At 40.8% G+C, this 27,070-nt stretch overlaps 1 protein-coding gene across 11 annotated transcripts in view; it reads right to left on the reverse strand.

Moving 5' to 3' along the window:
- The window catches only part of PTK2 (protein tyrosine kinase 2), a 256,954-nt gene that overhangs the window by 55,278 nt on the left and 174,606 nt on the right, over positions 1-27,070 (reverse strand). For 8 of the 11 annotated variants that reach the window (XM_078391686.1, XM_078391688.1, XM_078391687.1 and 5 more), the window contains 7 exons: positions 26,040-26,096; positions 23,020-23,040; positions 21,846-21,943; positions 20,909-20,993; positions 4,398-4,498; positions 2,631-2,746; positions 685-785 (listed from right to left, as the gene is read on the reverse strand). In XM_078391686.1, coding sequence (XP_078247812.1) covers positions 685-785; positions 2,631-2,746; positions 4,398-4,498; positions 20,909-20,993; positions 21,846-21,943; positions 23,020-23,040; positions 26,040-26,096 — 579 coding nt within the window. The remainder of the gene's footprint in view (positions 1-684; positions 786-2,630; positions 2,747-4,397; positions 4,499-20,908; positions 20,994-21,845; positions 21,944-23,019; positions 23,041-26,039; positions 26,097-27,070) is intronic. The other 3 variants (XM_078391684.1, XM_078391683.1, XM_078391679.1) reach the window with 1 other exon arrangement.

Raw genomic sequence — 27,070 nt, forward strand, 5'->3', positions numbered from 1 at the left:
AAAAGGGGGGGAGGCTGCAAGGCTGGCGGCGGCTCCGCGGGCCATCAGTCGAGGTCTGGGGGGCCGGATTTGGCCCGCGGGCCTTGCTTTTGACACCTGTGCTCTATTACTTTCAACTTTCAGTGAGTTTTAAACATTAGCCAATATCCATACCTTCCAATAACAATTTATGACTACCCAAAATTGTGAAAAAAGGCAGCAGCTTAGCTCACACCAAAGATTTTGCTGACTTTTGCCAAAATGAGTAGACCTTTGGTCTAGATGGGTGGGACAGAAATCCAATGAATGAATGAATGAATGAATGAATGAATGAATGAATGAATGAAATGTAATTCGAATGTTTTCATGTGAAAACTGCTTCTAAAGGCCTGGCGCTGCCACAGAAAAGATCCTGTCTCCTATGCTCATTCATGAGACATCTGGAGATGCTGGAGAATACACTAGCCCTCACTCACTCACTGTGTTACTTCCAGAATATACTTCGCATGAACACCTACTATTCTCACTAATAGTTCTGGAAACTGATGTCTAAAGGACACCAAACAGCAAGATAAAAGATAGATTTTTTTCCCTTCATGTGAACCTATTCTCAATATTTGTGGTTTCACAGACATAGAGCTACTCAGGTCAACTCTTTTTGACCCGTTGACCCCAGCTCTGTGAACATGGTACCTCCTTCCTTACCTTTGTAATAAGTACTGTCTTCCATATATCGGGACAATCCAAAGTCGCCTAGTTTCACACAGTCTGTGGAGGACACCAACACATTTCTAGCAGCAATATCCCTGCCAGAGGATACAAATGTTATTCCATTTCATGGATTTACAACATCACTAGTACAGTACTAGAAATCCTGCAGCCACATCGTTTTTATGGGAAAACAAATTATCCATATTTCCCTTCCTTACCTATTTTACCAGCTTTGACCAAAAGGGACCATCATCCTAAACAGTATATAATACAGTAGATCAGTGGTTCCCAACCATGGATAACCCAAGTGTTCTTGGACTGTAACTCCCATAAACCCCAGCCAGCATAGCTGGTGGTGAAGCCTTCTGGGAACTTCAGTCCAAGATCACCTGGGTGACCCACAGTTGGGAACCACTGCAGTAGATGATTTGTTCACAACTTGTGGCACTCCAGGTGTTGATGGATGGCAACATCCACCATCCCTCTCACCATTTTGATTTTACTAGCTGGGTAGTATGGAAGTTGCATTCTCCCAAGATTTCGAGGGCCACAAATCCCTCATGTCCATATTATATGAAAGTCTGCTTCAAAGGCACAGATGAAGCTGAATGTGAGGACGGGTTGATGTTCATCTAGTTTAGTATTAACCAACTTAACTGACAGGGAATTCTCTGGAGCATCACACAGAGCTCCCTGTTACCTGAAGTCCTCTAACTTTATAATTAAATCCAGGACATTATGCACATAATTTTTGCATAAAACTCTCAAGCTCTGACACTCCCCAAGACCTTGCTTCACTATAGAAGGCAGAATAGAAAATGTTAACAGCAATTCCAGCGTACGAATCATCTGGGAGCTAACCAAACATAATTCAACCCCACCACCAGAGCAAATATAATAGGCTAGCTTGCAGGTTAAAAAAAAAGTATAAAGATTTTCCCACCCACTAAACTGCTTGTGCCAGTGGTACCAGATGTTTGAAAAAGCAGATGAAACAGGAAACACAGGAGCCTTTAGCTTTCTGCCATTTTTGTTTCTCCCAATTAAGCAAAACAGAACTCGATTATGGGAAAGAGATCAAGAAAAGAGACACTCCTCTGAACATTCCAAAATGATATGACATTGCATGTTTCATAAGTGGTTCTCCCATCCATAATTAATGCAATCTTTTCTTCAGCCTAACAACAGCTTAGAAATGCAGAGAGTTGCTTCCTTTACTGGGTTTCAACTTGAATGCAACAAAAATGGAAGCTGCCTGTTTAGTATTCTTCTCACCCTTCACTTAAAAAAAAATTACAGTTAAGCCCTCATGTTTTGAAGACTACAGATGGTTCCTAAATGTCGTTTGCAAACCACCAGCAGTCTTGGCAGACCCACTTTCTGACTCATTCATTCCAAATATATATATGTATTTGAAACACTAGAGACAGCAGGCCAGCAGATGTCACCCTTTGCCAAGTCTCTTAGGCTCAGCTAGCCTGTCAATAAATAAGTTAATACAAATGGAACTATTCAAAGATGCAGAATAGATATTGAAATGCTAGAGTATTGTTCACAAACCTTTATTCATTTATTACATCGATTCAAAACAGTTAAATAGGCCCAGGCAATGTAAGAGTGCAGTTCTAGATTTAAAGCACGTTCCCATGGTGGTAGAGTCAGTATTCTATCCACCCTATAAATTGGACAACCATATATATGTCTTATATATAAAATACTGTATTCTGATATTGTGTGGTGTAGTGGATAGAGTGGTGGGCTAGGACCTGGAAGGCCTGGATTTGAATCGGTGCTCAGCCATGGAAATTGACTGGTGGAGTGGAACTGGTAAAGCTATTCTTTTAAATATCTCCGTTATATTGAAAGCACTGCTGGGGTTGCTGTAAATGGATTCTGATTTGATGGCATATAATAACAAAAAACAATTAACACTGTCTTACCTATGAACAAATCGTTTGCTCTCTAAGTAGGCAAGTGCTGTGCTAAGTTGATAAGCATATAGTATCAAAGAGGCCAGATCCAAGCTGTATTTTCTTACTTGCAAAAATGATCTCAGCTTCAGGAATTAAAAAAGAAAGAAAGAAAAAAGAAAAGAAAAAAAAACGTCAGATCAAACACAAGTATACTGAATATGTAAGACTTGTTGTAAATTCAACAGACCAAAAGACTCCAGTCTATCATTTCAGCCACCCATGCCCTTTCCTGGGGATCTTCCTTGCCTTAATGTAATGGTTTCCCCCAAAAACAAACTTTACACTTTTTAGTACCAGCCACACTTAGAACTTACTTGGCTGTTTGTGGGGCTATCTTTGTATTCTTGAGGGGGTTTTTTTTGGGGGGGGGATCTCACGATTATTCCAATATAGTGTTTCTAAGTGCCACCTTTCTTTTTGGCCATAAACACTCAACAGCTGAATTTGCCTGCTTAAGGCCATTTCACTGGATTTCAAAGGATCCAATGATGATGATGATGTTTCATCACTGCCGCCACACACCTCCAAGTGGCACATGTGCAAGCAGGTCAAGAGGCCATTGGGAAGGGATTAGGCTTTCCACCCAACTGTACAGCAAAAGCACTGTCCCAGGATACGACCTAGTGCTCAGCCATGAGTGATAATATCCAGCTGACTGTACGGAGACTAAATTGCTTGCATTCTGCCTATATTAACTGGTCAGCTGTACTAAATTTAGTAACGATTTCATTATCTTAAAAAAATCTGAAGCAAAGAATTACTGAAAAGAAGAACAATCTGATACAGCTTTAAGGGGACAAAATCACAGAATTGCAAACAGCAGTATAATGTCACATTTACCTTAGCCCAATTCCTTCAAATTGGTTTCCCCAAGAACATTAGGAATAGAAAATGTAAAATAATGCACATTTGGGGGGGAAAAAAACCAAAATCAAAATTTTATTTATCAGCTAATGGGTTCTGAGCTGTCCGTGATGGATCAGGAAAGAGATCTGGGTGTGCTGGTGGACAGCTCGATAAAATGTGTAAGCGCTGTGTGCAGCGGCAGTGAAGAAGGCCAGCTCCATGCTAGGCATCATTAAAAAGGGGGACTGAAAATAAAATACCCAACATTCTAATGCCATTGTACAAAATGCTGATAAAGCTGTACCTGGAGTATTGCGTACAGTTCTGGTCGCAACACCTCAAAAAAAGACACTGTGGAAATAAATACCGTATTTTTCGCTCCATAAGACGCACCTTTCCATAAGACGCACCAATTTTTTTAGGAGAAGAAAACAGGAAAATATAATCTGTTTTCTTCGCTCCATAAGATGCACAGACTTTCCACCCCCCTGTTTTGTGGGGAAAAAGTGTGTCTTATGGTGCGAAAAATACGGTAAATAAATAGAAAAGGTGCAGGGGAGAGCGACTCAAATGAGGACTGGGCTGGGGCCCCTCCCTGATGAGGAAAGGCTACAGCGTTTGGGGCTCTTGAGTTTAGAGAAAAGGCGTCTGACAGGGCACATGATTGAGACATATCAAATTATGCAGGGGATGGATTAAGTGGAGAGAGGGAAGTTACAGTATAATCAGTTACTCTAGGGCTAAGTCAGAATATGTGATTCTGCACCTGCAGAATTCTGATGACACTGCCTTGGAATGCAATATACAAAATAAACAGCCTTCCCAGAACTCCTTATATAATGTCTCTAAGGGTGGTAGGGTAGACATGTGCTCATGAAAACGTCATACCTCTCCTAGTGTGCAAAGTTCCATAATGATCCAGACAGGGTTTTCTGTGATAACACCGATCAACTTGACAATGTGGGGGTGGTCAAACTGACGCATGGTTACTAGAATAATAAAAAAAGACAAGACTTGTTATACTGAGGCACAGAGTAATCTGGAATATTATGGGCTCACTACAAGCAACAATCCGAATAGTCAGAAGCATTTCATCCAATACTGTAATGCCTCTCTATTTTTTTAATTTGTATGCAGCCTTTCTCAGCCTTGCTACATCTGTGTGGCAGCTACACCATCTGGCAAATGGTTGCCATATTCCACCTCCTACCTTGCAATGTACGACATGTGTGACTAGAAAAAGGAATGTGAGAAGCATTAATGAAGGTAAATGCAAAATGGTAAAGGAAAAGATGGAAAATTTGTATTACTTTGTGTGATCAAACTTAAATCCAGTGTATCATGATATTTTCAACTAGTGAAGTGTTTTTGCTCTGGATAAAAAAAAAATAGGGTGATCCTAATAATGAGACAATATCTAGCACAGGCAGTTAGGGACTTCAGATTCAGTAATCTCAAATTTCTTGAAAAAATTGTCAACATAGTGATCATTCAAATCTATGCTGCAAGTATAGATGCTGAAGGAGATAAAACAGAAAGTTTTAATGCATTTAATGCAATTGTCCAGAAGGAAACTGGTCAGGCACCAAAAGAGGACGTTGATAACCATAAATGACTGGAATAAATAAGTAGGAAATAAACCAAAACCAACATGACTGGAAAATTTGGCGCAGGAGTCAGAAAGGAGACAAAGGAGAGCAACTCTCAGTTTTACAGAGCCAATAATTTGTTTATTGCAAATATGTGCCTGAGGCAGTCAAACAGATGAACATCTCCAGATCAAATCAAATGGACTAGATCAAAAGAATATGTCTGTCAAAACAAGATCAAGAGCAGACTGTAACACAGGCCATAAACTTTTAATAAACCAAAAGTAAAATGTAAATATCCCAAGACTTTTATAAGGAACAAATCTAACAAACTTTACAAAATATCAGAAGAGAACAAACAAAGAAAAACACAAGATCTCTTCTATAAAATCCAACAAATCAAAGGGAAATTGGGGTGCTGAAAGATCAACGGGAATATATTATACAACTGAGATAAAGTAAAAGGGTAGATGGTGATCATATTATAAAGAACGAGGAGGAAGAGGTGGGAGAATAGCAGATTTATTCAAAGACAAGTCTTTTAATGGAAAACCTGCGATTCTAGAAGGTGCTCCTAAAGCACATGGAGGAAGTAAATGGGATACCAGCAGAGCTATTTCAAGTTGAAGATAAAGCATCTATCAGAATCCTAACAAATGCTTATCAACAAATATTGAAAACAAAAGATTGGAAAGCTTCAATACCAACGCCAAAGAAATTAGGCATCAAAGAGTGCAACAACTACTGTATATGACTATCAAATTAATTTCTTGTGCAAGCAGTAATGGTCAATATATTACAACAAAAACTTTGACCACACATGGAGTGAAAATAAAAGATCTCCAAGCTGAATTCAGAAAAGGATGAGGCACTAGAGATCATATTACAGATATATTTTGGTTGCTGAAGTGTACCATTTCTACAGAAAACCAGTCTTTGCTTTAGACACTGAAGTAGAGTCTCTGACTGAGTCAATCATGAAAAGTGATGTGTTGTTCTAAAAGAAATGTGTGTGCCCTTCACCTGATTGTCTTTATATGCAACCTATACTTTGGGGGAAAAGTACTGTTAGGACAGAATATGGAGAAACAGAATATTTACCATTTTCAAAGGTGTTAGACAAGGGTGTCTTTTATCTTTTACCTGTTCATTCTATATGCAGAATATACCATACAAAAAGTTGGATTCCGAACATGAAGGAGGAGTGAAACTTGAGAGGAAAATATAAATAATTTAAGATATGTGGATAACACCCTATTACGGACATAAAGTAGCAAAGACTAGAAACTAGTGAGGATGGTTGAAGAACAAAGTGCAAAAGGAGGATAACCAACCTACTGATTTCTGACTTCATAGCTACGCATCTAATTCACTTAGCTTTTGACAAAGTGCTCCATGATATTCTGATTAACAAGCTAACTAGGTGTGGGTTGGATAGTGTGACAAACCCAGACCTACTGGGATATGTCACACAGTTACACTAAGCTGCCACCAACCATTCCCTATAATAAGTCACACAGACCAGGGATGGATTTTTAAACAATAAAAGAATAAGGTTTATTTTAAATACAAACAGGGTAAATAAAACAATCAGGTGAATAAAATAAAGTAACGTGGCTTATTCTCACACACACAAGCATACAGTTTGGTTCACCTAGAACCTTTAACTTAAAGCACAGACCCTGAACCCATCAGTTCTGGCTAACCAACAGACCCCTGAACCTTTCAGGCTGGTACTCTGACACACAGTAGTACCCTGTCAGACACACAGACTCCCACAACAGCTTCTTCTTCCCAGCTGCTGCTTCGTCACATCCCAGTGTCTCACAGTCTGTCTCAGCATCTCCTCTTCACCACACAGGCATCACATATTTATACAGTACAGCCCCTCCTCCTGATGTCCCGCCTTCCACTCCCCATAGGATGGAACTTTCCCTCCAAACCCATGACAGACAGGTAACATCAGTGCTGTTATGTAACACCTCCCCTCTTTATAAGTTGTTTTGTAGGGGGAAAGCTAAGGTGCTTTTTCCCAAAAAAACAACCTGTATAAAACACACAACACCAATTATACCTACCATATTATACTTACTTACATTCTAAGTTAAACATTTCAAATAGGCATTTAAACATTTACCATATACATTACATCAATTTACCTTTATTAATACAAACCAATTTAAAAACAGGTACATTTTAACTTTTTGTTTTCATTATATACATATAGTCCATGTTCTTTCGCCGTCTTCAGTCTTCAGGTCTTCTTGATAAGGCGTCAGCAACACAGTTCACTGACCCTCTGACCACCTTCACTTCAAAGTCATAGTCCTGTAGGTTTAAAGCCCACCTCATAAGTTTGCTATTGTGGGTTTTCATTGTCTTTAACCATTGCAATGGTGAATGGTCAGTACACAGAACAAAATGTCTTCCCCAGATGTAAGGCTTGGCCTTCTGGATCGCGTAGACTATGGCCAAACACTCCTTCTCCACGGTTGCCAAATGTCTCTCACCTTTTTGAAGTTTCCTACTCAGGTAGGACACTGGATGCTGGTCACCATTCTCATCCTCCTGGCACAGAACTGCTCCTACCCCGCTGTTAGACGCATCGGTGTAGATGATGAACTCCCGGTCGAAGTCTGGAGCACGCAGGACAGGATAGTTGATTAACGCCTCCTTCAACCTCTGGAACGCCGCCTCACAGTCGCTGGTCCACGGGATGCGGTCATCAGCCGTCTTCCTCGTCAGATCGGTCAGCGGAGCCGCAATCTCGCTAAACCTCGGGATGAACTTTCTGTAGTAGCCCACCAACCCAAGAAATGATTTGACTTTTTTCTTGGTGTTGGGTCTAGGCCAATCACGAACAGCTTCTATTTTGGCCTCCAGGGGTTTTATCACTCCTCCCCCTACCATGTGACCCAAGTATTTGATTTCTGGGCTACCCAGCTGACACTTGCTGGCCTTTACTGTTAGCCCTGCTGCACTTAACCTCTGCAGCACTAACTCCAGGTGTATCAGGTGATCTTCCCAGGTATTACTGAAGATCCCTATGTCGTCAATGTAGGCCACTGTAAAGTCACTGAGCCCTGCCAAGGTCTGGTCCATCAGCCTTTGGAATGTGGCTGGTGCATTTCTGAGACCAAAGCTCAGGACTCGAAACTCATAGAGACCAAAAGGGCTGCAAAAGGCAGTCTTTTCTTGATCCCTGGGATCAATTCTTAATTGCCAATATCCCTTTACCAGGTCCAATGATGAGATGAACCGACAACCCCCTATGGTTTCAATCAGGTTGTCTAGCCTGGGCATTGGGTAGGCATCAGGAGTGGTTACACGGTTTAATTTCCTGTAATCGACACAAAACCTAATGCTCCCATCAGGCTTGTCCACAAGGACTATCGGAGAGGACCAAGGACTAGAAGAGGGGACGATTATGTTCTCCCTCAGCATCTCGTCCAGCTCCTTCCGCACCTTGTCCCTATAGGGTCCCGTTACTCGGTATGGGGATACTGCCTGCGGGGGTGCATCCCCTGTGTGGATCCGATGCATCACTCCCTTTACTATCCCCGGCTTGTTGGAAAACACCTGTTGATATTTCCTAAGCAGCAGTTTTAGTTCTTGCTGCTGGTCTTGGGTGAGTGCAGGACTGATCTTTACCTCCTCTGGGTTGTATTTTACTTCCCCTCTACCCTCCCAGAAGGGTAATTCCGCTTCCTCACTCTCAGCTGCTTTTATCGCGAATAAAACCCTCTGTTCCCCTCTGTAGTAGGGTTTTAGGGCATTCACATGAACCACCCTCCTTGCTTGGTTCTCCTCCTGCTCTATTAGGTAGTTCAGGTCTGACATCTTGGAAATGACCCTATATGATCCTGCCCATTTGAGCTGCAGTTTATTCTCTCTGCAGGGCCTAAGCCAAAGCACTTCCTCCCCTGGGTCAAAGTGCCTCTCTCTAGCTTTGTGGTCGTACCATGTTTTCTGTTTGACCTTCTGCGCTTGCAGGTTTTCTGCTGCCAGCTCTAGATTTCGCTTTAGGTCATTCATCAAGGTGTCTATGTAAGTCACAACGTCTTGTGGGTCATCCTGGGTGATCTGCTCCCAATTTTGTTTGATCAAATCAAGGGGCTCTTTCACCCCTAAGTGTGCAGCCAACATGTCAGGGTGACCCCTTTGTAAGATCATGGGGCGATACTTTTCAGGTACCACCAGCTGACTTCTGATCCCATCTCCCCCTTTTGAGATATTCCTCAGGGTCTCTCTATATAAAATCCCCTTTTCCTCCAGAAATCTCACTGGGGTTTCAGGTGTTAGCTGGGCGTCAGTCACCTGTTCAAAACACTTTTGGAGAGTGGCGTCTGCCTTTTGCTCCTGTCCAAATCTGCTGTCTGTGGTTAAGGTTTCCACCACAGCTTCTGAACTTCCCCCACCTGCTTCCGTCTCTGGCTCATCATTACCCCCCTGAACTGTCCCTGTGGTGGCTTGTGAGCGTGTAATCACTAGCACCCGTTTCACATGTTCAGCCAGGTCATTTCCCACGAGCACGGCTGCTGGCAGAGTCGATGAAATCGCTATCCGCCAATCTCCCCTCCAGCCTTGAAAGTTGACAGGTACCTCTGCTACTGGCAGAGAGATTATCTGCCCCTCAATCCCTGCCACCTTCATGCTCTCATTTGGGATTATAAACTCCCTAGGAATAATATCTGGATGGCACAGGGTTACCTGGGAACAAGTGTCCCGCAGCCCCCTATACTGACGGTCAAGTATTCCTACGTCCACCCCGGCTGTCTCAAACAACTGAGAATCTGTTTTTACCAGCAAGCAGCGCTTTACCTCCCCAAGAGGACCATTTTCCTCAGCCTGATCAGCATAGGTAGCTGTTCCAGACTGAGTAGTCATGGCAACAGGCTCCCTCTGTGACAATGAGCTTTGCTCTTTCTGGACACAGAACACAGCTTTTGGCTTGGTCCCACTAGAATTCTGAGGCACCATTCCTTTTAGCTGCTTTAATTTCTGACACTCTGAGATTAGATGACCCTTTCCCTGACAGAAATAACATTTTCTGGCGTATTTTGATTCTCTCTCATCTTGTTTTGGTTTTCCCTCCAAAATCTGAGGTCTTGGTTTCATGTCTGAGGGCTTCCCTTCACCATGGGCCCCTCCCCCTTGCTGGCTTTTCCCTGGTCCCTGAGAGTACTTGCTGTAGGTTTCTTTGGGTTTACCTACAGATTTCCCCTCACCCAAGGGCTTTCTTATTTGGGAAATAAAATCTGCGATCTCTGCGGCTGCTGCCACAGATTTCGGTTTCCTTTCCCTCACCTGGAATTTCAATTCCCCCTGCAGGACTGAATAGAACTGTTCCAGGGCTATCAAGTCTTTAAGCTGCTCATAGGTCTCTATTCCCTCCTGCGATAGCCATTTCTCAAGCAGCCTCACCAATTGGGCCCCCACTTGGGTAAAAGTCTGTTCTGGCTTCTTGGTAAGGGACCTGAATCTTTGTCTCAGCTGCTCTGCATTTATCCCATGTCTTGCAAACACCAGTTTTTTAAACTCTGCAAAATCTTTCATCAATTCCTCAGGCATCTCGGCATAAACCTCAGCCAGGCTACCACTGATTAAAGACCGCATGATGGTCATCTTCTCAGTTTCCCTCACTGAGAAGTCCACAAACGCTCTTTCCACTAAGGAAAAGAACACCTCAGGACAATCTCCCTTGTGGTACACAGGGAATTTCTTCAGGTCAGCCTTAGACAGTTGGCCTCCCTCAGAATCCCTATTATTATTATTGTTCTGGTTCATCAGTTCCAGTTTTCTTAACTCATACGCCATCCTTTCTTTTTCCAGAGCAATTTTCTCTCTCTCCATTCTTTCTTCCCTCTCCATTCTCTCTCTCTCTCGCTCTAGTTCAAATGCCATTTTCTCTCTCTCTAATCTTTCCTCCATTTCCCTCACCCTCAGTTCATGCTGTTGGGCTAGGATCAATTTTCTAAGTTCTGGGTTCTGCTCTCCTGTGCTGTCACCTTGCACTGAGCCAAATTCATCCTCAGAACCTTGGTCAATCTGGGGGTCTTTCACTTCACTCATGTCTGCTACTTGGCTTCGAGTCAAGGGCATACCCCCCCTCAGAACAGGCTGCTTTAAAAAGTCAAGCCTCAAAATAAAACGACCACTTTTTTTCCTTCTTGCCTCAGAACTAGCTCTCCCTAGAGATTGCTGCTGTTCTTCAGCACTAAAGTTGCAACAGTATCGAGTCAGAGCCTACCCCCCTCTGCTGGGCCTCTCAGCTGGCAAGCTAGCTCACTGTTGCTACGCAGATTTGCCTCAGCTTTTCCCGCCAAAACTAGGCTGCCTCAGAGCACCTAAATCTAAGTCTCCCCAGTTGGCACGTTCTTCTACTAGTGCACCTCCCCGTGAGGTACACCTAGAAGATTACCTACGCGCCTCAGACTGTCCCTGACTAGACCCCCCTTGCTCTGGGCACACTTGCCAAGGCTTTGCTGGACCGCTGGACAACTGGACCAGTCGTATCCCACACGCTGGACACCAATCAATGTGACAAACCCAGACCTACTGGGATATGTCACACAGTTACACTAAGCTGCCACCAACCATTCCCTATAATAAGTCACACAGACCAGGGATGGATTTTTAAACAATAAAAGAATAAGGTTTATTTTAAATACAAACAGGGTAAATAAAACAATCAGGTGAATAAAATAAAGTAACGTGGCTTATTCTCACACACACAAGCATACAGTTTGGTTCACCTAGAACCTTTAACTTAAAGCACAGACCCTGAACCCATCAGTTCTGGCTAACCAACAGACCCCTGAACCTTTCAGGCTGGTACTCTGACACACAGTAGTACCCTGTCAGACACACAGACTCCCACAACAGCTTCTTCTTCCCAGCTGCTGCTTCGTCACATCCCAGTGTCTCACAGTCTGTCTCAGCATCTCCTCTTCACCACACAGGCATCACATATTTATACAGTACAGCCCCTCCTCCTGATGTCCCGCCTTCCACTCCCCATAGGATGGAACTTTCCCTCCAAACCCATGACAGACAGGTAACATCAGTGCTGTTATGTAACAGATAGAACAACTGTCAGGTGGATGTAGTTAGCTACAGAATCATATTCAGAAGGTGATGATTAATGGCTTCTTCTCAAACTGAGAGGGGGTAACAAGTGAGTACCCCAGGGCTCAGTCCTGGGCCCAGTGCTTTGCTACATTTTTATTAATGACCTGGATCAGGGGAACCAGGGAATGCTAATCAAATTTGTGGATGGAACAAAATTGGATGGACTAGGTAATACCCTGGAAGATAGAAACAAAATTCAAAACATTCTAGATAGGTATTCTCAAAGGCTTTCACGGCCAGTATCCGATGATTGTTGTAAGTTTTTTGGGCTGTTTGGCCATGTTCTGAAGGTTTTTCTTCCTAACATTTCACCAGTCTCTGTGGCTGACATTTTCAGAGGACAGGAGTTAGAACTCTGTCTGTGTTCTGGTGTAGTGTGTGATCACCATAATCACCCAATCTCCTGAAAAGGACAAAAAGCTGATCTCACAGCTACAAATACCCTATTCCACACACTACACCAGAGCACAGACAGAGTTCTGACTCCTGTCCTCTGAAGATGCCAGAAAAAGAGGCAAATGCTATCTTAGGCGACATTAACAGAAGTATAGTCTCCAAATCCCACAAGATACTAACTCCTTTATATTCATTACTTGTTAGACCTCATCTTGAGTACTGTGTCCAGTTCTGGACACCACACTTAAAGAAGGATGCTGTTACATACAGCACTGATGTTACCTGTCTGTCATGGGTTTGGAGGGAAAGTTCCATCCTATGGGGAGTGGAAGGCGGGACATCAGGAGGAGGGGCTGTACTGTATATATATGTGGAGCGTGTGTGGAGAAGTTAGGAGAGAGCTGAAGGAGAGCTGAGAGAAGAAGCTGGAGTGGGAGTCTGTGTGTCAGACAGGGTACTACTGTGTGTCAGTCAGTACCAACCTGATAGGTTCAGGTGTCTGTATGGGTAGCCAGAACTGATAGGTTCAGGGTCTGTGCTTTATTGAAAGGTGTTCTGTGTGAACCCAACTGGTGTATGTATGATTGAGACTAAGCCACGTTACTGTATCTTATTCACTTGATCATTTTATTTTCCCTGTGTGTGATTTAAATAAACCTTATTCCTTTATTTGTTAAAAATCCATTCCTGGTCTGTGTGACTCCTTACAGGGAATGGTTGGTGGCAGCTTAGTGAAACTGTGGTATATCCCAGTAGGTCTGGGGTTGTCACAGATGCTGACAAGTGGGAAGAAATTCAGGGGAGGGCAACAAGGATGATCAGGGGGCTGGAAACCAAACCCTAGGAGGAGAGATTGAAAGAACTGGGCAGGTTTAGCCTTGAGAAAAGAAGACTGAGGGGAGATAGGATAGCACTTTTCAAATACTTGAAAGTTTGTTATACTGAGGAGAGGCAGGATCTGTTCTTGATCATCTCCAAGTTAAGGACACACAACAATGGGCTCAAGTTACAGGAAATCAGACTTCAGTTGAATATCAGGAAAAATTTCCTGTTAGAGCAGTACAAGAATGGAACCTATCTCTGCATTTGGATTCCTGCCTTGAGCAAGAGGCTGGACTCAATGGCCTTACAAGCCCCTTCCAAATTCATTATTCTATGATTCTGTGATTCTACTAAAAGAAAGGGATGGTAAGAAGTTTCTGAAACAGGCCTCCTCACAACTGCAGAACTCATGTGTAAATGCACAAGTGACTATGAAGCAGCAGCATTGTCCCTGCTATAAAGAAAGGGAAAAGAGTACTGTATTTTTCCATTTATAAGACATGCCTGTTTATAAAACACCCCCCCCTTTCTAACCCCAAAATTAAGAAAATATAGCTTTGGGTATTCAGCTTCTCGGCTACTAATGCTTGGACATTAGAAGTCCCTGTTGAATCTGAGCCTGCAGGCACTACCTCCAATGAGGTGTGTTCCAATTGGTTTCTACAGCATCAGCTGATATCAGTTCCATAAAGCTCGTGATTGGAGGAAGCTAAATTTCCTGACTGTAGGAAGTTAAGCCTCGTGATTCAAGGAAGCCTATTTACAGAGGCGAGGTATGGGCTGTTTTGTTCTCTCCGTGTTCTCAGCTTAATTTCTTGTAAAAGATGCCCCTCAATTATTAGTGTAATGATTTTAGGAAAAAGTTGTGTCTTATATACGGAAAAATATGGTATACAAGCTCATGGAGTCCCCACAATCATACCTAGAAAATTAGGAAGTGTTACACTTGTTAGAACAATGCACAGGGTGAGCTAATTTATTGTCTTCAGTTAATGTCTTTCACCAGCTCTAAACTATGTACTGCAGCATACAAAATCTCAGCTAAACTGCAAACTGGAAAACTGTAGAAAATTAAAATTATACCTGATAGTGATGAAGGCCCAGAGAGCTGTATTGCAGCCTTTCATACCTGTTAGAGCTTTAGCTCTCCTATCCATTCATAGTATTTATGAATAATTCATTCATTATAATAAAGGAAGAAAAAGTGGTTCACTAAGCAGACAGATACATGATTATGTTATAGCAGTTAGCGTAGGAACACATGCACTGACTTGCATATAGTATTCACAAGAAATATTTTGGTACTTTGGTTTTATATCAGATATTATTTGTTATGAGCATAATTACTATCAGCTTCAACACATAGCAGTAACAGCTTGCGCACAATGAAATGCGCATCTATTTAATCATGCTGTGGAAGAGATGGCATTCTTTAGTAGAATCTAGAATATCACCCTTTTATCTGATGACATACACAGAAACATTCCAAGAACATACATTAAAGCAGCCGTTTTATCTTGACTACTTCTGTTTTTGTAGCTATTATAAATTATGTGTACTATTGTCAATTTAAATCATTTACTGAAACGTTATGAGTGAAATAGACACCTACATTTTAAAGAACTGCTAAATCAAGTTTTACTTTTCAGGGGTTATGCTTATTAAGCAACATCAAGTCTTCAGAATCTAAAGAGATTGCACTAAAACATTTCATCAATAATCATACGGGCTACCTTGGTGCAAAAACATTCAAGCAGCCTGTAAAAACACAACATGTGTACAAACAAGTCTACAACATGCTATATGTGTGCCAGTTTGCTCCCCTCATGAACGCATTGTAAGATGTTCTGCAATCCAGATGTGAATGGCCGGTCGCTTTTGCCACTCTGTTCTTCAGCTGTTTATCAGTTATGTATATTTGATGACTAAAAAATCAGCTTTTCAACCCAATCAATTCTCAAAGCCAAAGCTCAATATCAGAAAACAGCAAAGACAAAATAAACCACATATCAAAATATCTGGGGCCAAATGCAATACAGTATCAGCAGCCTTCAAACAGCACAAATCTAACCTATATGTTGGGACACTTCAGAATTAACAGCCTGTTTAAAAAAGGACACAATACAATTATGTACTTAAATAGCCCTAAATGGAGAAATGACAACACATTCCACTTTTTAAAAAGCCAGGAATAAGCAATGGGCTACTGATTGCCAATGGAGATGGAGATACGACATTTCCAAAACGTTTACGTTATGGTAAATTTTTCCGTGCGAGGGAAATTTTATAACTTCTGAATAACTTTAGAACTGCACAGCTGGAAGGGACCCTATGGATCATCGAGCCCAGCCCCTCTCAAGGAGGCACGCTGGAGAATCGAACTCCCAACCTCTGGCTCCACAGCCAGATATCTCACCCACTGAGCTATCCAGCAGTTATACACACACAGAGACACATACAGAGAATGAAAAAATATCTTACTCAGTCCTGTATAGTTCTAGTCAGAAATAATCTACGGATATATTACAAAGTAAGTCTCTAAGGGCAGCAGCTTTAATTCTGAACAAGCAAAGTGACAATGAATTTACAGTACTAGCTTCTACTATGTCCATCTACAGGAAATACCACTTGATTGTATCAAGGAGCGACACAAAAGAAAACTAAGTCCCTGCGCTCTGCTCTCAAAACTCTACCTGTACCCACTTGGATGTAGAAATGTATCTTAGACTGTTCACGTTGTACAGCAGGACCCGCATATCCATGGGGGATTGTTTTCCAGCCCCCCCCCCCCCCCCGGATGCTGAAAACTGCAAATAAAAAGCAAATGCATAGCATGGTAAAAGAAAAAAAATCCAGAAAAAAGTATTTTCACCATGTACTGTAAAGCCAGAACTGGCTCCCTCTATTGGCCAGTTCTGGTAAATACATCTTGACAATACATACTTTCTGTGAGTTTTTTTTTCTTTTTAATGTTTTTAATATTTTCAGACTGCAGATAAGCGATACCACACATTTCAGCAATGTGGAGAGGGGGGATCTGCTGCTTGGGTAACAGCCTATACTCCATTTTACCTTACCCGGGCTTCATGCTCTGGAGAGGACACTCCTCGATTCAGAGCATGTTACCATAGTCTCTTGAGACTGAAGGATGCCTATGATGATGAGATACCAGTCTTGCAGATACGGAGTCCTACTGTATACACCTACAGTATACACAGGAATTTTTATTCTGTAAATATGCTGTTGCCTTACATAAGCACACTATTTTTACTCTTCGTGAGCAAAATTTTATCTTAGAAAGCGTTTCACTAATTTCAAAAGATAAAGGATTTCAAAAGATTTTCTTCCAGTCTTCCCAATAATTCCAGTTTTCCATGGAGAAGGAATCCCTTCATGGGAAGCTTCCAATATATTATAGGGATTAATTTCCAGACGATGCCAACTAAGTTTATATGGGAGTAGATACTTTATTAAGCAACCCAGACGTAAGTCATCTTCAAAATCCATACAAAAATAGACTAATAGCCAGTAGGGCAAAAAGCGACCTTTTAATTCTTGTTTCATTCAAACTAGAGGGTGGGAGAGTTTCAGAAATCACTAAAGCAAGAAGCAGGCCACATGTTTGAGGGTGATTTGTTGCCAAAACCGATTTGTTGCCAAAACGGTTTGGTGTGTGTGAGACTCCCTTCTCCCCTTTAAAAAAAAAAAAAAAAATTAAAGGAAAGCAAAAATGTGTTTTTATCCACCCACCATGTTTTCTCCCCGGAGATCTTGAATGACCCTGGCACATCTACAGTAGCATCCTTCCACGAACACTCTGAGGATGAAGCAGCCAGAGCACTGCTCCTCTCTTCATCAAAACCGTTGGCAGAGCTATGCAGACATTACACTGCTTAGAGAAAGGGAAAAGCCACTATCATGTTGGTAAGCACCCCTTCCCCAAATACGTTTGGCCCAAAACCAAGTTCTAAAGTTTGCATTAAATTGGCTTTCCCAAACTTCCCCCTACAAATGCTATGGGGGTGAAGATTTACAAAACCCTTCTGTTTCAGACATCATTGCTGGTAGAGTGCCTACATGCATCAAATACTCCTGTCAGGTAACATCCATCACCAGTCTGGCTTTCTTCACAATGGCGAAGACCTTCATTTCATACACATTAATACTTGAAAGAACCAGCAGCAGGCATTTTAGCTTTATATATGAATTTACTATTTAGTTAGAGACACTGTATGACTTTCACCAAAAGAGGAGAGTTAGAACTGAGTTACGGTCTACATAGACAAGAGGAAATGAGAAGTGGGGGCACAATCTAGGCATTATAAACAATTCCTTACCACCATAGTGCATTATGCATTACTGCTATGATTGGATTTTTAGTATTACTTGTAGTTTCCATTTTGTATTTTCCATATCTCAGAGTGGCATTTTAAAAAACTGTATACTTATTGTTCTTAGCTCTAATATTATCTTTCAATGATGTAAGGTGCCCCTATACTCATTGTTCTTAGCTTTAAATAATATATTTTAATTATGTTAACCACCGTTGTACACTCATTGTTTCCAACTTCAAATATTGTCTTTCAATGGTGTAAGATATAATAAACACACTTATTTAATTACCCTGTTTCCCCTAAAATAAGACCTAACCTGAAAATAAGCCCTAGTATGAATTTTCAGGATGCTCATAATATAAGCCCTACCCCAAAACTAATCCACCCTTGTGCAGCAACCAGAATAAGATGGCATGACTGTATTTGACTAAACATAGATTGTTGTACATGAAAAAAAATAAAACATCCCCTGAAAATAAGTCCTAGTGCGTTTTTTGGAGCAAAAATTAATATAAGATCCTGTCTTATTTTCAGGGAAACAGGGTACGTACGTAAGTACGTAAGTACGTAAGTAAGTACTCACTCACTCACTCACTCAAGTTTGGTGATAAGGCAATGCCTATTTCTTCCCAAGGTATAATCTGTTCACTGGTTCTTAACCTTTGTTACTCAGATGTTTTTGGACTGCAACTCCCAGAAGCCTTCACCATCAGCTATGCTGGCTGGGGTTTCTGGGAGTTGCAGTTCAAAAACACCTGAGTACCAAAGGTTAAGAACCATTGTAGATGTTAAAAAATGAAATTCTAATGTATTCATTTTTAGTGATCCTTGACTTAATTACTCCCTGTTTTCTAAGTGATCATCCAGAAGATCCATAAAAGCATGTGCATAGGCACCTGCACAAAACACCAATTCAGACAAACAAGTAAAATATCTGATTAATGCTGCAGATCCCTAATCAAACATCAAGGTAAGACCAGAAGACAAATACCACTGCAACAAAGCCAAAGCCTTCCCTTTTGCATGCAATAATTACACACTGAGTCACTTCAAATACTAGGCATATTGGGAGCGAGAAAGGCAGACACAGGAAGCAGCCGTATAAAGAGTTGGACCCTTGATCCATTGAAGCTAGCATTGCTAGCATTGGCTAGCAGCAGTCTTCCAGGTTTCAGGCAAGATTCTTCCCTTGCCTTAACTGGAGATGATGGGGTTTGATCCTGAGATCTTCAGCATTCAAACCATGTGCTCTGCCACTGATCAGAGGGCCATGCTTTTCCCCCTCCCAGATAAAGAACTGCAAAAATAGAGGAAGGTCTGCTATATTATTGAGACTCTAGCCACCATGGTTTACAGTTTGGGGAAATACTATACATAATCTGGCAGCTTTAACACAACTTCATAATACAGGCCACCATCCTAAAATGAAGGAGAAGTCTCTCCATCTGGAAGACACTCTTCAATTCAATGTTCCTGGGATGTGCGGGAAGAAGAATCTGCACCACAAAAATCTTACCACATACCAATCATGTATGTATACAGAAACTGAAAGGCTGTGTGTAGCAAGGTAAGTGTAACGGCAACCTGTTACTCTCTAAGATCACATAGAGGAACAAGACTGCACATAAATCTATATATACGTCTAACTGATTGACCCCAGGGCGTATGATTCAAATCCAATAATGACAATCAACTACAAAATGCACATTTATGGAAATGAATTGCTACATACCTGTAATAAACACACTAATGAAATTAGCAGCACATATAGTGTTACAGAAATCTAAATAAACAAAACCCCAGCTCTCAATAATTAATGGGCATTTACCTAATACCAGAAGAGTGGCTAGATTCTTTCAACATGGATGTTTTTGAAATGACATGCAGAATATATGTGCAATAACTGAGTTATTTCTAAGATGGTAATACAAATGTACTTTGTATGGACTGAAACATTACAGGGAATGTTGAAGACTAGCTAGCCAGTGTAGCCTTGGGCAGCTATGTGGTCCTAGAGGACTCCAAAACTGGTAAACCACTTCTGAGTATTCTAAACCAAGAAAACTCTGGAAATACTCATAGTTAAGTCAGAATCAACTCAATAATTATCATGATTTAGTGGTGCTGCTGTTATGCGCCATCAAGTTGCATCCTAATAGAGTTTTCAAGGCATAGGAGATATCTAAGGAGTTGTATTAGCATTAACACTCCCAATGAGTTTTCATGTTTGAGTGGGGATAAGTTACAGTTTCTAAATATTCACTAACTTATTTGTTGTGATTAGCATATTTAGAATGTTAATGGCTACAGCTTTCATATCTTTTACCCCAACTCACAAAACCATCCCTTAAGAATCAAGTGGAATTTGGGGGGGGGGGGGGGTTTCCCTCTCTAAAATTCCAGAGAAATAAGCTTGGACCTGCGTTAGATCTCCTGGCTGTACATACAAGTAATATCCATCTCCCATCTCTTTCCTCTGAACCATTTTACTGGCATTAACACTGTTGTCACAAGCACATGCATTGCATTATGGGAGCTGTTAAATGAAGGACTACCACACCAACAGGATTCTGCATCTCAAATGTGAATTGGCCAAGGCCACTCACCATGTGGAAATTCCTTGCACTAGCTGCAAGCTGGAATATGTGGCACTGGCCTGAAGACTCTTTGACCAGCAGAGCTGACTCACGTAGCCTACAAGCATGGATTCTGGCTTCCAAGTTCGACCCCATCATCTGGGTCTTGAGCAAGTAACCTCCCGTTGAGTCTCACCAGTGTGCCTTCTGTACACCAGATATCTCCCATAGCGGAAAATTATGGGTTCAAAAGAGTGCTATTGATTTATGTTAGGAGGAGCCTTTATAAAGGCAGCAGGATTTGACAAAAATGTTATTTAACTGGATGGGATTGTGAGCAAGAGAAATAATGCAGAATCATATATATGATGGTAATAAACTATTCTCTGTGATGTACTCTGATACTCAGACATGACTTTTGCCTTCTAATCTCTTAGATCAGAAATGTCCAGACTGTGGCAGCATCTTACATTCTGTGTCCCACACACTGTAAGTTGTACATTCTAAGCCTACTAAAAGGTTAGCAAGAGGAAGACACTTTTATGACTTACAGGCTTCTTGTAAGAACTTCTCTCTCACGCTGTCCGAGGTGCAGTTTTTACATGTTTTGATTGCAACCGCCATGGTAGGGTTCTCCTGCAAGACATAAATCCCATATTGGGCAAACAAACATCATCACACATTCACTTAATTGGAACGAGAACAAAAAAAACCCTTCCAAAAATTATGCTAAAGTACAATTTTGTATGAATTCATCCAGTTCAATTCAAGTGCACTGATGCTATTATCTTCTAAAACCATGGCACATGACCCAATTTTTGACTCTCTTTGAAATCTTCCTCCCATGTTCCGAGGTTCACAAAGGATTCCTCAGGGCCAAAGAGAGCCCTAGGGAGCCTCCAAAGCAGAAATGGTGATGGGAAAAGATATAGGACATTTTAAATTAAGTTAAATTAATTTTTTCCAGTGCCCTGACCCAATTTATGCCAGCAGAACTGCACCGATAGAATTTCGCCCATGTGGCAACACAAATAAGATAAACCAAATTCACCAAACTGCGAGTATCTAATGTCATTTTTTTTCTTTTTTGGACAGTGGGAAAATGGCACACAATGCCCAATCACTACAATAATATATGTTTCTATGTTTCTAAATGATCCTGCAAGTACATTTTCTCACTGTTACTAATTTAATAAAAGATATCCAAAGCTTCTCAAAACATTAAGGAAAAATATTGAAGGTTTCACATAGCTAATCCATCCTACTAGAGATGCAGCAGCACATTAGAAAATGTGGTTTTTCACTACCAAGGTGAGCAGATAGAACAGAGAGAAGGCTCCAGCAATTATGGTAGTTCATAGTTCGCTTACTTTGTACCAGGGAAGACAGCAGATACATCCACACAACACATTTGCAGGAAATGTGAGAGTTTTCAGCAGACCCTAGGCCACAGTATTGAAACTATATGTGAGTACTGAGAATACTTACTGGGGTCACATAAACACCTTGATGAACATCTCCGAATTGCCCTTCACCGATGCAACGTCCCAGTTCAATCCGTTCTCTCTGAATCTCATAATCCCTGGCTATCAGAACACAATGCATTTAAATGTCAATCCATGATGGAAAAGCTTTGAATTTAGATAATCCACAAGATCCTCAAAATTTCAAAAGTAAACTCCCACAAAATGACTGGCAGTTGAAAAACAGATTAGAAGTCAACACGCACAATCTATAGAAATACCATCTGCACCGTGGAATCCTCTTAAACAACTGTTCTAATGAAAATCCTGGAAAGGATGCTGTGGAATCTAGACATACTGAATTAGTTCTGGTGTGTTTAGTTATATTAATGAAATAAATTAATTAAAACAACAATTGGATTATGATCTAGAAGACCACATGGAAAAATGCAAGTAGTCCAGATTATATGTGTTAACCTCTGCAAACAGTATATTTAAGAGTCTCCCACTAGCCGGTATTTTCTGCATTTGAGGCAGCAATCCTATGCATACTGTATTCCACAGAACACAAGTAAACATGCATAGGACTGCACTGTTAATTAGAAAGTCAGCCAAGAGGTGTTTTTTTAAAGAGGTGCACAGACAAATGGGAAACCAAGCAGGGCATAAAATGTACTTCTAAATAATACAGTTGGCTTAAATTATTGTTAACATAATAATCTATATATATTTAAGATAACATTGACATAGGAAATGTTCATTAACTGCTTATTTTCCAACCTGCTTGTTCCTAGGAAAAACAGTGGCTTTCTCGTATGCTCCATTTCCAATCAAAATGATTTTGTTTCCATAACTGATATGAAATATTTATTTGGAAACTTGGTGTCTTTTTTGTTTCCAATGGAAGCAATATTTTATATGATTCATAATTATTATAAGTCTTATGCCAGAACATTACGCCACTTGTAAAAAAAACAAAGCAAAACCCAAGAATGGCTGATGCTACAGAAATGTGCTTGAAGTGCCTAGTGGAACAATGCATTTTCCTCTTTAAAATCCCAAAGCTATCAAATATATTGGCTTAATTGTACACAGTTAAACCAATGGACACTTTATTAATACAAAGTCAACAGTCCTTTTTTTAAAACACATCATTCAAAAGTTGCAAGCACAGAGATTATTAAAGGATCTCCTGTTACCTTCATCTATTCCATAGCTTTCTGCAGTGCAATTAAGAGAAAAATCAAACACTTGCTTAGAAATTGCTTGTTTAAATTCAGAATACATTTGGGAAAAAAATTCTAGTAGTTATAAAACCAAGCACACATAGACTTCATATATGAAGTTAGTGTGAGCTCCCCAGTGTATAAAATCTATGTTGCTTTGCGCAGTAATTTCCCTAACACTGGAAAGGTACAGTCATGATCCATTACCTCTATCCCAGCCTTTATTTGGAAAATATAACAGCCTCAAGATCAGGTTGTTATTATTACATATATGTGCTGCAAACTGTCTCATTAATGTTCATAAATAGCGGCCAAACAACTCACATACTGTACATCAGCAACAATCATGAACTCCAGTTAACACATTGTTTTCCCTTTCCTTTTTACAGGTAAGGAAGAAATAATTAAATCTTAAAATCTATTGTTTTAAAACCAAGGGTAGGCAACCTGTGGTTGTCCAGAACTCTGATCAACCTGGCCAGCACAGTCAATGGTTAAAGGTGCTGAGAACCCAAGTTGCCCACCACTATTTGAAATTACTATTTGAGCTCTGGACACTGTAGTTGTTATATAGTGGTATTTTCAGATATCGGTTTCTTTGAACTACACAAAGTGGATTAAAATCAATGATTTTTTAAAAAAAATCAATTTAAATCATCGTGTAAATTTCAAAAAAGTAAATTTCAAAAAAATTTCAAACATTTTAAAATCATTTTTAAAAATCCAGTTTTTAAAATTTAAATCATGATTTAAATCAAATCTGCCCTGGAACCATGACACTCATAATACACCATACTCTTCCAAATGCAGAACTAATGGAGAACTGCAATTCAAACCTCAACACGGAGCTTTTGATATCCTCTCCTAACCATGCAAAGGAACAGGGGCTTGGAGAGAGAGGAATGTTGTTTTGAGCCTGAATTGAGCCATGCACTGAACTGAAGCTTTCATTCAGACACTCATTAAACCAAGACCTACTTAGTTTCAGCAAGATTGATACATTCATATTATGCATTAATAAGGTAAAGGTTAAAGGTTCCCCTTGACAATTTTTGTCCAGTCATGTTCGACTCTAGGGGGCAGTGCTCATCCCCGTTTCCAAGCCATAGAGCCAGCATTTGTCTGAAGACAATCTTCCATGGTCACATGGCCAGTGCGACTTAGACACGGAACGCTGTTACCTTCCCACCGAGGTGGTCCCTATTTATCTACTCACATTTGCATGCTTTCGAACCGCTAGGTTGGCAGGAGCTGGGACAAGTGACGGAAGCTCACTCCGTCGCGTGGATTCGAACTTACAACTGCTTGGTCTTCTGACCCTGCAGCACAGGCTTCTGCGGTTTAACCCACAGCGCCACCACATCCCCTATATTATTCATTATTCATTAATAGTGTGTCCCTAAAGATAATTATTCCTATAAAGCACCTTTTCTTTTTTCAGAGTATGGGGTCTAAAACCTTCCCAGTGTTTAAACGTTAATTCTATCAGCACGCTAATTCTGTCAGAAGATCTGGAAGACCAGAATGTCTCTTCCCTGTATCCTATACTGTTTGAAGATAATGTCAAAAGAAAATTCTTATTTGAACTGTGTTTTGGTACATCTACTGTTTAAAGGGGGTGTCAAAATCCCACTGAATGCACACAAGTCCATAGGATCAAGAGGAAGGAATAAACAGGCCCAGGGGAAACCTGAAATCTACAGAAGTACAGGTGACTTGTGGCACAGTGGTTAAGCTGCAGTCAAATCTTTGTTCATGATTCAGGTTCAATCCCAGGTAGCTGACTCGAGATTCACTCAACCTTCCATCCTTCCAAGGTCAATAGATTGAGTATCCAACTTGCTGGGCAGGAGGGTCAATGTGTAGCCTGCATAATTAAACTGTAAACTGGCCAGAGAATACTTTAAACTCTTTGGGCTGTTATATAAGCAGCCATGCTTTGCTTTTACAGCAATATGTTTAAGAAGGGTGGAAGGGACCATGGGGGCCAAAACACCAACATGTCCGAATGGTGATACAGTATGTGCAATGGCCTTGGAATGTGGGCTGGGGCACAGAGAACAGAGTGACTAGAGTCCTCAAGAGGAGCTGTTCAACGTCACAGCATCCTGTTGCAGGACTTTAGAAATAAGGAAGCAACCAGAATTTCCCTAAGTGTGGTGCTATGTATCACCAGAGGGAAGGTAGTACTGTATTTCAGACTACAGACAGGAGGTTAAAGAGCCTCATGGTGCAGTGGTTAAACCGCTGTGCTGCAGCCAAAACTGTGCTCACGACCTGGGGTTCAATCCCAGGTAGCCGGCTCAAGGTTGACTCAGCCTTCTATCCTTCTGAGGTCAGTAAAATGAGTGCCCAGCTCGCTGGGGGGAGGCAATGTGTAGCCTGCATAATTAACTTGTAAATTGCCCAGAGAGTGCTTGAAGCACTATGGGGCGGTATATAAGCAGCATGCTTTTTGCTTTTTTAAAGGCTATATTCTCCTCAAAAATTTCACATACAAAAATGTGTTTCAGAATAGAGTGCTTCTTGATGGTGCTGTCTGTATACATCTAGGGAGATTTTTACGTTAGGAAAAGCATCCAACCGTTCTGGTATCTGAAACAGGAAAGCCAACACCAGATAACATTGTGTAGAACTTCTCAGGCATTTTAATATCTAGGTTACTAAGTACATTTCCAATATTCACTTAAGTCACTTTCTAGGTAATTAGGATATTCATTAAATTATGCAAGGCAGTAATAGTTTGTTTCTTTTCTTTCATGAAACATGGGAAAGAACAAAATGTGAATCTCGCCCATATAACATTCTTTAATTTTTAAATGGATTCACTATGTGACTTACAAGATACCGAAAAACTATGGCAGCTCCACTGAAGCCAGCAGGATCAAGATAATATAACTGCAAACATGTTTGATAAATAGCTTGTCAGACTGCTTCTCTTATTCATTTAAGACATGGGCATGGAAACCTCCATAACAAACGAGTGTACTTACTTGAAGGCATTGTGTAAGTATCTTCTTCATCTATGATCTCTGCATAGTCATCTGTTTCTGAAAGGAAGGAATCACAAGTATTTCAGAAAAAATGAATTGCAGTTTAAAGGGGGAGGAGGAAATGTTGCTCCCCTCTTTCCCCATCCAACCATGCCCCCACCAAGCCCGTAACCTTTTCACCTCCCTATAAGTCTGTGCAGACCTTTGTGACTAAATCCTCCCCATGCACAAGTTATTCATGGAAGCAAAGAGGACCTCATTGTCCCCTGCATGACACACCACAAACCTCTTTCTCAGGGGTTAGTGAGACAAACTGAATGCATCTTTTATTAATCAGTAGATACAGCTTCCCTATTTAGATCCATTAATCGAAACAGCAATACGTCCCATCCATACCATCAAAAGAAAAATTCTGCCACTGACTCATTACAATTCAGAAGGCAGAGGAGGAGACCCTAACGAAAAACGTTTGTAGGAGGTGCAAACAAGGATAAATTTTGTAAGGCATAAGCTCTAGGAAGGCTTCAGGATGCACAATCTGCAAACAGCAAAAGTCTGAGTTATTCTATTATAATGTGTTACAGTACAGTATTGTTTTAGCTTACATTTATTTTATTTTTATAGGTTTCTTGAAATATCACAAGTCCTCTCTTGAGTAATTCTACTTTTAATTCAATGTTATGGCCCATATTTGTCTAGGTTACTGGAAACCCACTTAAAATTAGTTCAGCAAGAATTCATTTCTGCTAATTAAAAGGGGACATGCAGTTTACAGAAACCTGACATAGATGAAAATGACAAATCTAAGCTATTCCTGTCAAGGGATATCTAAAATTGAGTAGACAGATCACATGCTTCTTAACTGGAGTTGGCAAATACAGAACATAGGATACACTTATAAAACTCATACCCTTTCACTGGGGTGCTATAATGTTTCCTCTATAACACCTAGTAGTTTTGGACCACAATGTCTGAAAATCTCTTCCTCCACTAAATAATTTCATTGTTTATAAAACAAAGGTGGTGGTGGT

This window comes from Pogona vitticeps, chromosome 4 (genome assembly GCF_051106095.1).
Source record: "Pogona vitticeps strain Pit_001003342236 chromosome 4, PviZW2.1, whole genome shotgun sequence".
Taxonomy (NCBI): Eukaryota; Metazoa; Chordata; class Lepidosauria; order Squamata; family Agamidae; genus Pogona; species Pogona vitticeps.